The sequence below is a fragment of the Carassius gibelio genome, chromosome B24, assembly GCF_023724105.1.
Source record: "Carassius gibelio isolate Cgi1373 ecotype wild population from Czech Republic chromosome B24, carGib1.2-hapl.c, whole genome shotgun sequence".
In the NCBI taxonomy this organism is placed as follows: Eukaryota; Metazoa; Chordata; class Actinopteri; order Cypriniformes; family Cyprinidae; genus Carassius; species Carassius gibelio.
In genome coordinates this window covers 15,863,429-15,880,928 of record NC_068419.1, presented here as the reverse complement: position 1 = coordinate 15,880,928, position 17,500 = coordinate 15,863,429, and the positions used below count along the sequence as shown (strand labels likewise).

General features: G+C 38.2%; 1 protein-coding gene across 1 annotated transcript in view; it reads left to right on the top strand.

Moving 5' to 3' along the window:
• The window catches only part of gli3 (GLI family zinc finger 3), a 214,904-nt gene that overhangs the window by 138,815 nt on the left and 58,589 nt on the right, over positions 1-17,500 (top strand). The window contains exon 3 of the mRNA XM_052596680.1: positions 10,649-10,854. Within this exon, the coding sequence (XP_052452640.1) occupies positions 10,649-10,854 (206 nt within the window). The remainder of the gene's footprint in view (positions 1-10,648; positions 10,855-17,500) is intronic.

Genomic DNA, 17,500 nt, shown 5'->3' with positions numbered 1-17,500 from the left:
AATAAACTATTTGACACACATCAAACTATTATATAAATGTTTACCAACACAGAATTATTTGCATGATTAAATGTGTTGGCCTAAGTAAACAAAATAAAGCAATAAGCCCAAGAAGTGGTGGTTTATAGTGAATTTATTTACAGTGAACGTGGCTCAGCCAATCAAAATCAAGGACCAGTATTATCCATTTTATAATTGCAATTTTAAAACAATTTCATTAGTAAGGTACTAATACAACTGTTTCAGCATATACATGCTACTGAATACAATAAGCAACCCACTCTCTTATTTATTAATTAATTATTTTATTTATTTATTATGTCTACAAATGTGCATGAATAAGAAAGTTGTAAAACCACTGATCTTTATATAGTTCAGTCTATTTTAGATCAGTGTGTAAAACACAATGACCTTTCAACTTTTTGACTGCCACTGGAAGCAATGCACGCTCTTGCCTACACAGTGCTTAACCATGTTTCAGAGATGATTATGTATGCTTTGTATCATGAGCTGTTCAAAGCGTTCTCCATACTTTTGTCTTCCTGTCATTTTGGTACAGGTTGACCTTAATTTCAGCCATCCAAAAAATGCTGTTCCAGAAGTGGTCTGGCTTTATATATGTTTTTTTGGCAAAGTCTAATCTGGCCTTGTTTGCAACCTGTGGTGTACCCTCTTTATTTGCTCTCTATAGCCCCTTTCACACTGCCATTCCGGCAAATACAGGGGTAAAGTGTTCCTGCAATTGGTCCCTGGTCGCTAGATTTGGCACTTTCACACTGCCAGTGATGACCCGGTATATGTGCGTGCTTTCACACACAACCCTTGAAGATCCCGTAACGACACGTGACATCAGCGCGTGACGTGTAATGTATGAGTCGACAACGCTAGGCACGTTATACTTTCACTGAAGCAAGCAAATGATCTCGGCGTCAGCGCGGAAAGTGAGGAACTAACTGATCTCTGCTTCATTACAGTTTGCACATATGTTTTCGTCGCGAATGTTGATCTTCCTTCAAAACAGCCGGTAAAAGAGTAGCGCGATAATGCGTGTCATCACTTCGACACGGAATTAGATCTGGCTTTTGTTCAGCGCTCGTCCCGGGTCGAACCCCCCAATGTTACTACGTCCCCGACCCGGGTTCAATTCGGTAATCAATTCCGGGACGTGGTTGCTTTCACACAGAAGGCGACCCGGCAAAGTTCCGGAAATATTGCGGGTCCGACGTGCAGTGTGAAAAGGGCTTATAGTCTTCTCTTGATTGTAGACTTTGACAGTGACATGCTTACCTCCTGGAGAGTCTTCTTTACTTGGGTGGATTTTGTGAAAGGTTTTTCTTTACCATGGAAAGGATCATCCATTCACCCACCACTGTTGTCCTCTGTGGATGCCCAGGCCTTTTTATGTTGCTGAGCTCAGCAGAGTATTCTTTTTGTTCCCTTATAATGCACTATCGCAACACCATGAGGGTCACTACAAGGAAAATAATAATAAAGAGAAGATAATTTCGTTGAAAAACATTTACATTTAATTAACCATCAGACCTAAATGGATCATTATTGAACCCATCTTGGTTCAGAATGACAGAACACTAAAGACCGGAGAGCCGACACTGGATTCAACCAAGAGCACAACGAGTCGAGCAAAGAGATGTTTTGTAGAGGATCAACCACCTGCGTGCTGGTGTTCCCAATTGTGCAGCAATCAGCTGGACACCTGCAAAGACACAGACCCAAAAAAGAAATGACCGAAAGTGTCATCCAACACTTCCCCATAAAATAAAACCTGAAAAGTTACTACCAGGCTTACACTACATGTAGAATATGTCCAATCATATCCTCAACATTTTCAAAAATGTTAGGGAGTTATGATCACAATAGATCACAAACGGCATTCCACCCCCTCCCACATAAATGTCAAAATGCTGAATTGCCCAAACCTGTGCCAAAGCTTCTTTTTCAATAACTGAATAGTTTGATTGATAAGACAGAAATTTCCTCAAAAAGAAACCAGATGTTCAATTCCATATGTTCAATTCCCTCATCGTCATCCTGTAAAAGGACATGTAGCCGCACTGGGTTGTACATAATTAACTCAAATGATATATAGGGAATTTGAATAATTAATCTGGAATATGATTAATATATATATATATAAATATATATATAAATATATATATATCATATGACAGTTACATTAATATTATTGATTATAAAAAATAGCTCAATTGCATTTATCAATAACTCATTACAGAGCACTGTAATTTACTCATTAATATGTCAATATTACATTTTTCATATCAATTATGGTGATATCTCTTACTGTAAATTACCGCAAATCAAACAGTGGTTTGTCCAGCAAACGGCCGTAAGATTAACTTATCAATTTTCAATAAAGTTATCACTTCTTATAATTCAAGGAAAAATATTCTCTGGCCATGAAAACATTATCTATATATTATTAATATATATTGGGTTTTAATAATTGAACTAATAATACATAAAACTACAAATCACACAGAGTAAATACGCGTACATCAATACAGACAGTAAACTTTGTACAAGACATAACGGAATCCAAATAAGGGAGAGGGAGAGATAGAGAGAGAGAGAATGAATGAGAGAGAAAGGACGAGAGAGAGAGCGTGATCACAGACTAAGCTCAGTTATGCAAACTCACAGACAGTAAACCTTGAAAGACAACAACGAATCAAATCATAGACAAACTTAAAGCAGCATTTAAATCTCCATAGAGAATGATACTTTCACGTGTCTCTGGTGATGCTTTGTGCGCTGGAGCAGCGCGAGCGTGGTCTTTGGGGACCAGCGTGCGTGTGAACAGCGTGAACATGGCTCTGTTCTCTCGTGTCTTCTGGGGGTTGCTGCGGAATCGCGCGATATTTGAAAGGTCCAACAAAGCAATGTTTCAGAATTCGTCTTCCTCGTGTGGAGAGGCGAATAGGTGAATAAACTTAGTAAGGAAAATAAACAAAAACAACGGAAATGGAAGCTCCCGAAGGAGCCATGAGAACGGCTGTCCTCTCAGCTGCCGTGCTGAGAGGGACGGCGATAGGAGAGCGGCCCAAGGACGCACAGATGGACGAGTGCGGAAGTGAAGAGAGCTAAGAGGGTCGACGAGCAAGAGAGCGAGGAACTTCCTGGGTCAGCTCTTCGCGTGAACAACCAATGAACGGGAAGAAGGAAAAAGTTCCTTTGTCTCTGTGGAAACACCCACCCTAATAAATTAGGGTTTATCAGATTTCAACAGTGATATTCTAGCAAGTTCGTAATTACAGATTAATACATTTTCATTCATTTACTTTATATAAGTCCGTCAAAGAATGACTATTAAACAGATACCAAAAATAACATATATAAATGATCAAAACATGAAGTTACATTCAACTGCAGAATTACACACACTTAAAGTTTGATTAACACACGATAAATCTGCAGATACTCCAATTTATATGGGGAAACATCTACTGCACAAAAAGGCAATACTCAATACATTTAGAAATACATTTGAGTACAATTTTACTATTCTCTTTTCTAAGAGTTAGCTTTCCTGTCCTGTTTGTTAGGTCATAAAGTTTTACGACCTGGTCAGGAGTAGGGTTACAGAATCATGACTCTATTTGAGAACATTAACATTAGGACAAACATTTCCAATTTACAAGTCAGCAAATTATAATCCTGGCATAACAAGGATTAATCATTTTATGCAACGCACAAACATATTCAAAATACATATTATTAAGGACTTACATAAAGAGCTTAAATAAAAGTTTGTGTGTGTGTGTGTGTGTTTAGGAATGTGGGGGTTTCGTGTCTCCTTTGAGGCTGCTCACGTGACTCTGGAATTTCTTGTCGTAAATAATTTAAATCCAGCCAGGCTGGCGCCAGGCCAGGCATTTAGTGTAAAAAGGTTTCATTTTATATGCCTGAATTCAACCCATGAATCGATGACCTGCATATCCGTTACAGACAGCTCCCACCCCAATCTCACTCGCATCTACCTGCATTTTAAACGGTTGTAATAATAAAACCTTCATAATTATCCGGAAGAAGGAGGCGGGAATCAGCGCACAATCAAATGAAACTTTAATAATCACAAATAAACACAAAACAGCGCACCAGCCCCTCACGGACGACTGGTGCGCATAAATAAAAACCAAAACATAAAATAAGACCCAGTCCTGGTCCTCTCTCGTCCTTCACGGTTGTCGCTCCAGTTTTATATCCTTCCATCTCCTACGTGGGACTCGAGACAGGCAAGGAGATGACCAACTTGAGGCTGATGGAACCACTAGATTATTTTCAAGCATATACATAACCTTTGACTCTAGTTGTTTTTTCACGTGGTAGCCTGTAGAATCCCTGACGTATTGGAAGGGATTCACCCACAACAATATCATGTTTTACAATCTCTTTACAAAATGTTTGAGTAGGTGCATCAGAAAAGAGTGATGGATATTCCTCAATTACTTTAGCAAATTCCAAACGTTTTTCAGTTGGAAGATGTTTCAGGAAAATTGCCAAATCACTTAAAATTTCAGAATTACGACTACACATAACACAATCCACGGCCAAAACATTCACTTCTGCTGTGTGAAGACATGATCATTCCTTCCTTACATAATATGGTTTAAGTAAATTTACATGACATAACTGGGTTTTATTCCTTCTCTCTGGTGTCGCAATGACATAATTCTCATCAGATTATTTTTCGAATAATAACATATGGGTCAGCAAACCTAGCTTTAGAAGGAGAGGTTACGGCCAACAAAGCTATTACCTGATCTCCAACACAAAATGATTTACACTCAGTTATGTGATCATATACATTTCATTTTCAGTTGCGTCTGTTTTAAGTTTACCTTTGCCAACTTGACAGCTTCAAACAATCATCTTTTGAAACCATCAACATATTCATTAAACTTTTTTGGTGACTCAGAAGGAACCCAGCTGTCCCGTAGTACAGTTAACGTCCCGCGAACAGTGTGCCCAAAAACAAGTTAATTTGGGCTAAACCCATACTCTCGTGAGTTGCTTCTCTGTCTGCAAACATAGGCCAGTGCAACTCATCCTCCCAGTCTCGATCCAATTCTGTACAAGCGCATAACAGTGACTTCAGTGACTAGTAGAAGCATTCTAAGAACCCTGGCTCTGAGGATGTTATGCTGTAGATATGCTATGCCTAATTTTAAGTTGCCGCAGAACCTTCCAGAGGTTCCATATTCCAAAGACCAACATAAATTGTGACAAAGCTTTCAACACGGACTTTGTCCCAATGAAAAAACAGCAGGATACCACATAAACTGACACATAATAGTCAGCAAATACTCACTGCCAGATCTAGAACAGGGCAAAGAACCAAAAAAATCAACAATTAAGTGATGAAATGGTTCAGTCACAACAGGAATCAGTCACAATGGAATAGGCTTCAGATTCTGATTTGGCTTTCCAGAAATTGCGCATTATACAATCATAAGTCTTTTTTCACTCCAAGATGCCCCGATACATCATCATGAGTGAGTCTTATTATTGGAAATACTACGTGAACAACTGGTTCCCTCAAGAAAGCCTTGGCCTGAGGAGTCAATTTCCTTATCAGAACCCCTTCACAAACTAAATACCCCTAAGTGGCACAGCCATCATACATTTCCTGGGAAAATAATGCATTCAGAGTGGAATATAGGGCTGTGCAAAAAATCGGATGCGATTTTCATGCACATCTCATCAGTAAAGACACTCCTGTAATTAGAAGTATATCCCCAGCACGTGCATTCAGATTAGGGCTGTCACTTTTAGTTCGAAAATCGATTTCACAATCGATCGGACCAACCAAAACATTTTACCAAATATGTACACTATTAATTTTAAAATAATTAAACAATAAAAAATATACATGTAACAAAATTCACAAACAAGCAGAAAAAGAAAATAAAGAATTCTGAAAGTGCAGTATGCCTTGCGAAAGCTAGACAGAAAATAGCACCTATAAGACCCAGTGACGTCGAAAGCGATCTCTTATGCTGCGTTCACACCAAAAGCGAATAGAGCGTCTGGCGCAAATGATTTCAATGTTATTTAATGTAAAAACACGTTTACGCGCGTCTGGAGGTCTTGCGGCGTGGTAGACGTGAATTCGCCTCATTCACGCATCTAGTTACAGGAGATTCTTGCCTGCCTAGTGCCGCATTTAGGTAATTAAATTGCACAGATTAACATCGAATCTCCAGTAAAAGTTTAATTTGATAAAGGTAATACAGTCACTAAAATGAATGACGCAGATGCACCAGTGTCTAAAAGAATTTTCACTCTTTGGGTGAGACGCAAAACCATCCGAGACAAAAGGTGAGAAATTGGAATTCAAACAGGCCATTTCCTTCATTTCTCTACCACTCACCAAAAAACAAGACGGAATCAAGCCACCAGTTATGAGAACTGAAGCAGCCGATACTGCAGGCTTTGCCAATGTAGAACGGTTTCGACCTTGTGCTTGAAGTACCAGACAATATTTTTTCTGTTGCCTGTGACCTAAACAAAAATTACTGTTTAAAGTTTTACTGGAAAATGTGTTACGTATGGCAATCGACATATTCGAAGGTTGCATAATACAAGATGTACCCTGTTCACTGCATTCATCTTTCAAGCAGCTAGCTGTGACGATTCATGCACCAGAGAGACACAGGGAGAGAGAGAGATCCAAATGCAAGTATTGTTTAAATGGGGTAATCCAAAAACGTAATCCAAAACCAAGCCAAAGTCAAAACCAATACAGCAGTCCAAAGCAAACAAAATAAACAAACAAGGAAGGGAACAGGAAAGGGAACGGAATGGGAACTCGGAGGACGATAAGAAAATGAGGGAACTCAGAATACGAGGAAGCTGGTAACACGAAGGGTAAGGACTCCATACAAACAACAGGAAAAGACTGGAATATATAGGGAGGCTGATGACAATAGATTGCCTGCACCTGGTGCAATTAACAGGAGTGCAATTACTGTGAAGACAGGACCAGACTAGAGGAATTCTAGTGCCTACGGTGAAGTGCCTAAGGGGAAGTGAGCTCACTAGTGGACACCCAGGGAAACAGAGACTAGACAGCGTGACACTAGCACAAACAGAGTCTCCCGTTCAAATTTTCGTTTCTCAATCTCCTTGTTGAAATCTAATTTATGATGTTCCAATTGAAGAAGTGCTAACTTCCTTTGTTGCTCAAAAGTCAAAGTTACTGAAGAAGGCACACTAGTCGACAACCCTATCAATTCCACCACAGATTACATAATTCCTTTATGTATAAGAGCCACTTTTACAACATTTCAATTAATTTCTTTAAAATTTTTTTTACAAATGTAATTCGTAGAAAGGGCAATATCATAATGTGTTGAAATTTCTTTTGTTGACATTTAAAACTTGCTCAGATGGATTTTCAATAAATTCATTTTGATTGATGTCATATTTAATAATTATACACTATTTTTTTATTACAATCAATGATTCTATACAAAACAATTTAAACTCAAATCCTAACCTTCACAGTTTAGGCAGGAACCACTTTGGCAAGTTTACTTGAGTTTATTGAACACAGTTTATCTTTGGCGGTATGGTTCCTTATGGGGGTTCTTGCTCCAAGAATAATTGAACATACAACCCCATGAACCCTTTAGGCGCCGTAGGTTTTTTCCTAAAACATTTAATTTTGACATCTTAAATCCAAAAGGCTATATCTTAAAAGGGATAAACGATAGAGACTTTCTGTCAAATATTAAGGATGACCCAATGTTTATGTCGGAATTACATGTTCCCATCTAATTTGCATATTATGATGTCATATGGTGGTGGCCATCTTGAATTATAGAATTTTCATGAAAAGTCACATTTAAATGATCAAATGCAGCACCCCCTCCCCCCCCCCCCCCCCAAATGTCCCTCTCCTTCTGTGTGCTATATTGCACAATACTGAATGCTCAGGTAAATAGTAAGTACTAAACAAACTGTGAATCCTTCATCATTACTAATAAATGGTAGAAACAAACCAAATGCATGTAACGGTTGGCCTTTTGCTGTAGAGATTTTCAATTTACTACATACAGCAGGCACTCTGATTCCATGTATGGGGCACATATATATTATTCATATGACACACAAACAAAAGTAGACAAGAGCTGTTTAGTTCAAAAGCTATGCCCCGTGTCACATCACCTCTGCTCCTGCTACGAACAGCACGGCCAGATCTGCCTCACATGCGCCGCGAGTGTGCCGAGCTCGGACTACTGTCTTTGTCATTGCGACTCCCCACCCTGCCTCCATGTTGCCTCCACGTTGCCCATGTTGTCCTATGAAAACTTCGACCTCGTCTAACATACCCAGTGGCATTAGACAAAGTCTCCACTACAATACTGTCGCCGCGATTGCGGAGAGGCACACGGTCATAAGACAAAGCTACATGTCTAGCATGGTAAAAATCCCCCACCTCGTTCCCCACAACACTAACACACCTGCTAATTTCACGATGAACACTCTGACCCCGGGAAACATTGCTCAAACCACTGACATTGGGCAAAGGACCATCTACACTGGGCAAAAGATTCACCGTTTGTGCTTGGTGTAGGGCTATACTTTCACTTTCAGTATCATGTCATCTTCCGAATGCAGATATTCCCCTTCAGAATCAGGGTCCGCGAATAGAAGTCCCAACACTTCAATGCATGGAGCCAGCGAAAGCATAGAGCCCTCCTATGCAATGGCAGGACTAGCACATGATGCTGGACAATATATAAACCTCACAAGCAAGCACTCCCATTTCATGATAGCTTTAGCAAAGACCTTCTCAGTACGTGGAGTGGGGTGGGATCCCCTACGGAGATAGGAGTCAAAGGGTGCTCTTTTAACCAGCTAAAAGATCAGCATGCACCTGTACAGCAGTACGCCATATAGTCAGACTCTAATTTAGGGAGCAGCATAAGCCCATGTCGGATACATTTTAGCATTGATACGAGCAAAATTTACGATCTGTACATTTAGTATCAAGCACTTTATCGATACGCTAGTTTGAGCAACAGCAGATCACGGATTAAACCCAGTTTGTTGGAGTATTCTACTAAATTTGATGAAAGCATCCCCAATAGATGAGCCTGAAGCAGCAGCCCATTGATCGACAGCCTTGACCATGGATTAACAAGGCTCGTGGGTATATTTAACTGTTACCGGTGTGGTAATATGATAGCATGCCTCACAACATAAATTAACAATTAGCTTGTACAAGAGCAATAAAATGAAATAACTTTGCTTAGCTTCGTGAAGACGTCCAGAGATAAATTAAAGGTGAAATTGCCAGTTTTTCATGGATGCTTTGATTTTGTTGAATATATATCTTCTTCCAGCAGGGAGCAGATCTCGTATAAAGTTGTAAGTCTGTCATAATACTACACTCTGACGATGAATTGCATGTGAAGTATCTATATCAAGAACTCATATCAATTCAGTCCATTTCTTGACAAACAACACGGAGAATTCGCTTAAGTTCATTACTGAAAACTGGTGAGATACTCTGTGGGAATCCTGCCAAATCCTGATTTAACGCTTCCTATGGAGATGTGTCGAGTGTCCTTGAATTTTTTATTAGATGAAATAAGCGACTATCAGATAAATGTGATTAAATCAGATTAAATTTTGCATTGCTTGTATACAAAAGCATCTCTGTTGACTGACTTTGAATGGTTTTATAGCACTTCCTATCTTGTCCTGCATTATGAGAAACAGACCAAACTCTTTCATTAGTGGCTGGTGAAGTAGACTCCTGAAGCTGATAGGAGAGAATTCAGACGGGACAAGCTGTAGTGTCTAATTGGATCCATCTGGTCCTTCAGAGAGGTCACTTGAAATCAAAGTTCTCCACAGAAATTGTCTGTAATTCATTTAGTTTTCTTTTTATACTGCTTGCCTCTTTTTTGGGAGTATGTTTGCAAGAGCCAGTTATTTATTTCCATTAAATTTTTCCCCAGATTATTATATTATTAATAATAATAATCTAGGGACAAAATGTAAATGAAACAATAACTGGCTCAAATAGTTATACTTGAATAGGGGCTGTTTAAGACAACAACACAACAAAATCCTCAGCAGACTTGAGTGACACCATCTCAAGAAAATATGGCAAGGCATTGTGGGTAGTGGTGAGAATTCCTGGCTGTCTCTGTCTGATTAAAATGTGATGTGTTGAAAGTTGGCTTTGATCTTAGGAAATGTCTGTGAGGGGAGCAGTTGGAATTTAGCTTGGGATTTTTCTCTCCCGCTCTCTCTGTGATTTGGCCCTGCAGATGGAGGCTGATAGATAGTGTCACCATTCATTTCCTGCTCAAGCTCCTACACCATTCTGTGCAGATGCTAGACCTGGAGCAGGAATCCAAAATGAATAGATCACGTGCCGAGCTTTTGTGGCTTGTGCATATCTCTGTTTTCTTCTTTGCTTCTCTCTAAATGTAAGCATTTACTTTGGATTGTACATGCACAGTTAACATGAAATTTTGCAAATAACCCCAAAAGACTTGGAACATCACGCCCCAAGGAATGAGTTGAAGAATGTACCATATGAAAAAGACTCCTAAGGTGCTTAAATGCTTTTCTTCGTCTCTGATTCCAGGCCTCCTGCACTGGCAGCCAGCCCAGCATTTTCTGATATCTCCCTCATCCGGATCTCGCCACATCGGAACCCTTCCGTTGGGGCGGAGTCAACCTTCAACCCCCCTCATCCATACGTTAACCCGTACATGGACTATATCCGTTCGCTGCACAGCAGTCCCTCTCTGTCAATGATCTCTGCGGCCAGGGGCCTCAGTCCTGCAGATGGTGAGTACCTTAGATAACTGTTCTGGACCTGCTAAAATTCTTTCTAAAATGTGACCATGGACCACAAAACCAGTCATAAGGGTAAATTTCTCTAAACTGAGATTTATACCTCACATGAAATCTGAATAAATAAGCTTTCCTTTGATGTGTTGTTTGTTTTAATAGGACAATGTTCTTAGCAATGCATATTACTAATTAAAAACGTGTTTTTTATATATTTATGGTAGGAAATTCTCAAAATATCTTCATAGAACATGATCTTTACTTAATATCCCAATGATTTTTGCCATTAAAGAAAAATCGATAATTTTGACCCTTACAATGAAAAATAAACTCCACCGACTTAAGACTCAGGACTGTCCACAGACCTTGTGAGGGGTATGTGCTGAAACTGAAAAAAGTTTGATTGAGAAAGCTCTCCCTTCCTAACCATATATATATGTATTAATGTGAAGTAGGATTTACTTGAAAAAGCTTGGAAACAATTCTCACTCAGAAAAGCTAGTTAATATACAAACATTTTACAAGTAAAAGCCGAAACATAATTATTAGTAGTTTTAAATAGAACATTTTAAGTAAAGTTTACATAGGAATTCACATAAAAATATATTGACTCTGTTTGTAAATTTTACATTATGTAATGCTTATCACTGTAAAAATGTGTGCTACTCAATACTTGCTGAAGTGGTGCTTGGTTTTGCGTTTGCGTATCGCGGGACTACCCATTTTTGGTCTGCTAAATAGCGAGGCGTAGCCATAGCCAGTGAAAGTTCTTAATTAGCTGTTTTTGAAACCCTTGTCAGAAGAAACAGTCGGCCAACAGATAAGGAGGTTAGTTTGTAAGTGTTTTGCCTCGTTTTCTCATTAGACTACTGTGTGATTGTTGTTGCAAGGAAACGTAGTTTTATTTACTGTGTGGCTTACCCTGGTAGATACTTGCTGAAGTGGCGCTTGGTTTTGCGTTACCTTAAAGGTCACCTTTTGACGGAACCTATGCTCACTCTCTCCATCTCGCCTATCCTCTGTGGTTTCATCCTCACTTCCTTCACTCTCTGAGTTTTCAGCTCTGGACACGAACAGTGCTTCTGACACTCTTTGCTCCACTCTAACCTCTTGCTTGGACTACTTTTGCCCATTGTCGTCTATACCAGCATGCACCACCCCATCTGCTCTCCGTGAACATCGCTCCAAACTCAGGGCTGCAGAGAGGAAATGGCATGAATCAAGAAACTCTACCAATCTCAGTGTGTATCAGTCTCTCCTCTCTTCCTTCTCTGCAAATGTCTTCACTGCTAAAACATCATACTACAACTACAAAATTAACAACTGTTCTTATGCTCGTACACTCTTTAAAACTTTCTCTTCTCTTCTTAATCTGCATCTACCTCCTCCTCCATCGACTCTTACGACTTTGCAGTTTTCATCACAAATAATGCAATTAAACTCAATTCAATTCAAGTTTATTTGTATAGCGCTTTTTAAAATACAAATCGTTACAAAGCAACTTTACAGAAAATTATGTTTCTGCGATATTTAGTAATAGCTTATAAGTGGTGACTGTCAGTTTGTGTACGTATGACAGGATTTGTAGAAAAATGTATATAAGACATAGTTAGCCAGATGACTAACATAATTAATATAATTAATAATTAATAATTGTTATATGATGCAGTCACACTTGTAGCCATAAGACAAGAACCATCAGTGACCAATTCTCCACACCGCAGACTGAGGATAACTTCACAACGACTAATGCACACTCTCTCTCCTCCTGCTCTCCACTCTCAGAGATGGATGTTTCCAAACTTGTCCTGTCCAGTCATCCTACTACTTGTCGACTTGATCCGATCCCCACTCACCTCCTTCAAGTGATTTCTGTTTCAGTCATACCTTCACTTACTCACATTATCAACTCCTCTCTTCACTCTGGAACATTTCCCTCAGCATTTAAGCAGGCTCGGTAAGCCCACTGCTGAAGTGAAAAAGAAAAACCGCTGAAGAAAATCCTCAGTACTCATCTTGCTGGACCTGTCTGCTGCTTTTAACACTGTTAATCACCAGATTAACCTGTCCACCAACAGAAAGATGGGCATCCCTGGAACCGCACTTCTGTCGTTTAAGTCCTACCTTTCTGATAGATCCTTCAGGGTGTCTTGGATGGCTGAAGTTTCTAAGTCACAACAACTTGCTACTGGGGTTCCTCAAGGCTCAGTACTTGGACCACTTCTCTTCTCCATCTAAATGACGTCATTAGGATTTATCATTCAGAAGCATAGCTTTTCATATCACTGCTACGTTCGTGACATTCAACTCTACTTCTCATTCCAACCAGATGACCCGGCGGTAGTTGTTCGCATTTAAGCCTGTCTGATTGACATTTCTAGCTGGATGAATGACCATCACCTTCAGCTCAACCTTACTAAAGCCCCTTTCACACTGCACGTCCGACCTGGCAAATTGCCGGAACATTGACGTCGCCTTCTGTGTGAAAGCAAACACGTCCCGGGATTGATTCCGGCATTGAACCCGGGTCGGGGACCTAGTAACATTGCCGGGTTCAACTCGGGACAAGGGCTGTATGAACAAAAGCCATTTGTGCAAAAATATGTGCAAACTGTAATGAAGCAGAGATCGGTTTATTCCTCACTTTACACACTGACGCCGAGATTGTTCACTTGCTTCAGTGATTAAGACAGAACTGCTGGTGGTTCCAGCTAACCCATCTTTAATCACAACTTCTCTATTCAGCTGGGTTCGTCAACCTTCCAGGACAGCCAGACACTTAGGAGTTGTAATGGATCAGTTAAGCTTCACAGATCATATTGATACAATGACCTGGTCTTGCAGATATGCCTTATACAACATTAGGAAGATTAGACCCTTCCTGTCAGAGCAAGCCACCCAACTTCTTGTCCAAGCTCTTGTTCTCTCCAGACTGGACTATTGTAATGCTCTCCTGGCGGGCCTTCCTGCTTGTAATATCAAGTCTCTGGAACTGATCCAGAATGCAGCAGCAAGGGTTGTCTTCAATGAGCCAAAAACAGCTCATGTTACTTCACATCAAATTCAAAGTACTGATGCTTGCCTACAGATGACTACTGGCACGGCAGCAACATACTTAAGCTCACTAGTTCAATCTTATGTGCGCTCTGCAAGTGAACAACACCTTGTGGTGCCATCTCAAAGAGGTTAAAAATCACTCTCACAGACCTTTTCCTGGACAGTGTCCAGCTGGTGGAATGACCTCCCGATCTCAATTCAAACAAATGAGTCTTTACTCATTTTCAAAAAACATCTAAAGACTCATCTTTTTCGCCAGCACTTAACCAACTAATACTAGCAGTTACCTTTTCTTTTCTTGTCTATCATATTTGTAAAAAAAAAAAAAAACTTTTCATTAAATTACAGTATTTAACTGGCAACAAAAGTTGCCAATAAAATCATGTAAATACCCCTAAATACAATATGATGTTGTAATAATTTAACAATGAAACTGCTTTAAAGAATAATTTTAACAGTAAACTATAAAATACTGATATAAATGCATTATCATGAGCTCTATCTTAATACATTTACAAATGAATGAAAACCAAGTCAATGATGATGCAAATAAGTATTTATTAAAACTGGCAGAAAGACATTGCAAGGCTTTTACTGGTAAAATAAAATTTTTCAACATTCTTTCAACAGTTAAATCTTATCATAAAAATAGCATAGCATCACAAATAACTGTTTAAAAAAGCCATATTCAGAGTAGAACATTAACTTTCTATAAATATGAAAGAATTTGTATCTTTTTTTTAAATGTTAAAATTTAAAATCAACATTAAATCACAAATTCTGTTGTTTGAGATTATGTTCTATTAAATTAAGAATATTCCTGCAAAAGACAATTTAATAAATACACACTGAAAGTCCATCGATTTTCTGAGATGAGCACACACATGAGGGTTGTCCCTCTTCTGAGACTTTTCCACTTGTTTTGCCTCTATGTGTTCGTCTTGTATCCAGGGAGTGCTGTGATTCCAAGAAAACATCTGCACATAAAAACAAGCAAAAGCATCAGGATAAAGTTATGTATCAAATGAAACTAGCTCAATAAAATAAATGTCAAAATGCCACTTATACAATACAATCAGCATTTACCAGTACTTAAAAGGTTACTCCACCCCAAAATTAAAATCTTGCCATTAATCACTTATCTCCATGTCGATCCAAACCCGTAACAGCTCCGTTCATCTTCGGAAACACAATTTAAGATATTTTGGATGCAACCGGGGAGATTGTGACTGTCCCATAGACTCTACAGTATATACCACTGTCAAGGCCCAGAAAAGTATGAAAGACATCATCCGAATAGTCCATCAGTGGTTCAACAGTAACGTTATGAAGCGACGACAATACTTTTTGTATGCAAAGAAAACTAAAATAAGTATTTATTCAACAATTCACCTCCTCTGTGTCAGTGTAATGCCATTTTTGGAGAGTATCTGTTGGACACACACTACATAGCCTGTTCTGTGTCAGCTGGGTCACATGGACACGCTTTCTATGTTTATTTACGCTTTGATTTGAACAAAAACAGCTATGATAACGACTTTGTTGAATAAAGTTGTTCTTTTTGTTTTCTTTGCATACAAAAAGTATTCTTGTAGCTTTGTAAAATTACAGTTGAACCACTGATGGCAGATGGACTATTCTGACGATGCTTTTCATACTTTACTGGGCTTAGACATTGTTAATTGTTTGGGAGTCAGTGGGACAGACGCAAGCCTCCCGGTTCTCATCTGAAATATCTTAAATTGTGTTCCGAAGATGAACATAGCTTTTACGGGTTTGGAACGAAATTAACAGTTAACAGTGATGAATGACTATATTTCATTTTGAATAAGTAACCTTTTTCACGAATGAAATTACTTAAGTAAAACTTGTTACCTTTGAAAAAATGAATTTGTGCAAAAGATGCCTGCTCCCGGGACGCACAATGTTGAGGTATGAATTCACAACCATCTGACCCTTAAATAGTCAAAAGCCACTGGGTGGACCTGAAATGAATAAATATAAGCAATAATGTAACCTACAATGCAGTATTTCAATATAAAATGTAATCTAAATTACAAGTTTGTCAAATTATTTAAATAATTAATATATTACCTAATAAAATCAGCTTCAGAGTCTTGAAGCATCGAACATTTCTCCACATCAGCTGCTATTCTTTGCACCTAAAAGACATAAAGAAAATAATCTTGTGAGTTCTTTAAAGCATTATGTACTGTAAATGAGTCCAATTAACACCCCAAAAGGCATATATATTAGAATAAACAAACTATTAAAAATTATATAATTTATAATTATAAATTGTAATATTACATTGTAGAACTGTACCACCAATCAAATTAAATAATTAACAGTGCAAAATTATATGAAATTTGAAAATACAATTAATAAATGTTGGAAAAATGCAATGTTACTTATTAAACCTGAAACTAATCCGCCATTAGGTGGCAGTAAATAACTTTTATTTACTGTCATTCATTGAACCGATCCGTTCAAAAAGAAGAATCATTTAGCTCAAGTTTGGAGAGTTTTGATTTGAGAATGAGCAAAATAGTTTTGCTTTGGTCTTTGTTTGGAACTATATTCGTCGGTGAAATACAACAACAGTTAATATTGTGTCTAAAAAAGTAAGTAACTTGTTAACTAATTGTTTATTGAACTATGTATTTGCAATCGTGATACTCAGCAAAACAGCTCACTTGTGATGCTTCTTATATCATATGTTATGAATAAACTCAACAGTTGAACATTTAACTTACCTCATGTATTTTCTGTGAGTTTATGTGTGCGGTTAATCTTGTTTTGATGTTGAATTAAATGTTAATATAATCAGAATCATTCTCGCGTTTCGATGCTTCCTCAGTCCCTTTTTTTTTTTTTTTTTTTTTTTTTTTATAAATCAGGCTAACTTGTCCAGTCGGGCATATAAAGATGTCTTTCACTTATTATAGTAAGGCATCGAGTCAATATGGGACAGTTTGAAACATATAAACGAATGAAATTTCAAATGTTGCTATTCGTCAGTTATTTAGATAGATAGTAACCTTAGTTACTATGACAATCGTTCGCATTAGGTAAACACTACTTTTAAATGCTCTCAATAAGAACATTTTACTTCCAAATATTGAACATTTGGCATAACTATGCTACTGCAAAGAAGTTACCAAGGCCACTAAATGTCAGGATAGGAGGCTATTGTGACATGAAATCGCTTATAGATTAACTTAAATAAATATAAAAGGATATATTTCTTAAGTATAATTAAAAGAACTTACCAGGAATTATGAATAAAGCTTCTTATCTTCAGTCGTTCTCGGGCTGCTCCAGTCGGCTGGGTTTCTGAATTTGAATGATGCGCGCAATCCCATAATGCCACACTACAGTAAGTTAGTGTAGGAAACACCTGCTTCTTGTAAATTAATTACAGTTGATGTGGAAATATACTGTTAACAACTGTAAAACCTTATTTGACCCATAATGCATTGCGAATTACAGCTGCATCTTGTAAAATGTTTATACAGTAAAATTATGTAAAATTTTGCTGTAGAAACTACAGCAATTATTTACAGTGTGATTAAATGTAATGTAA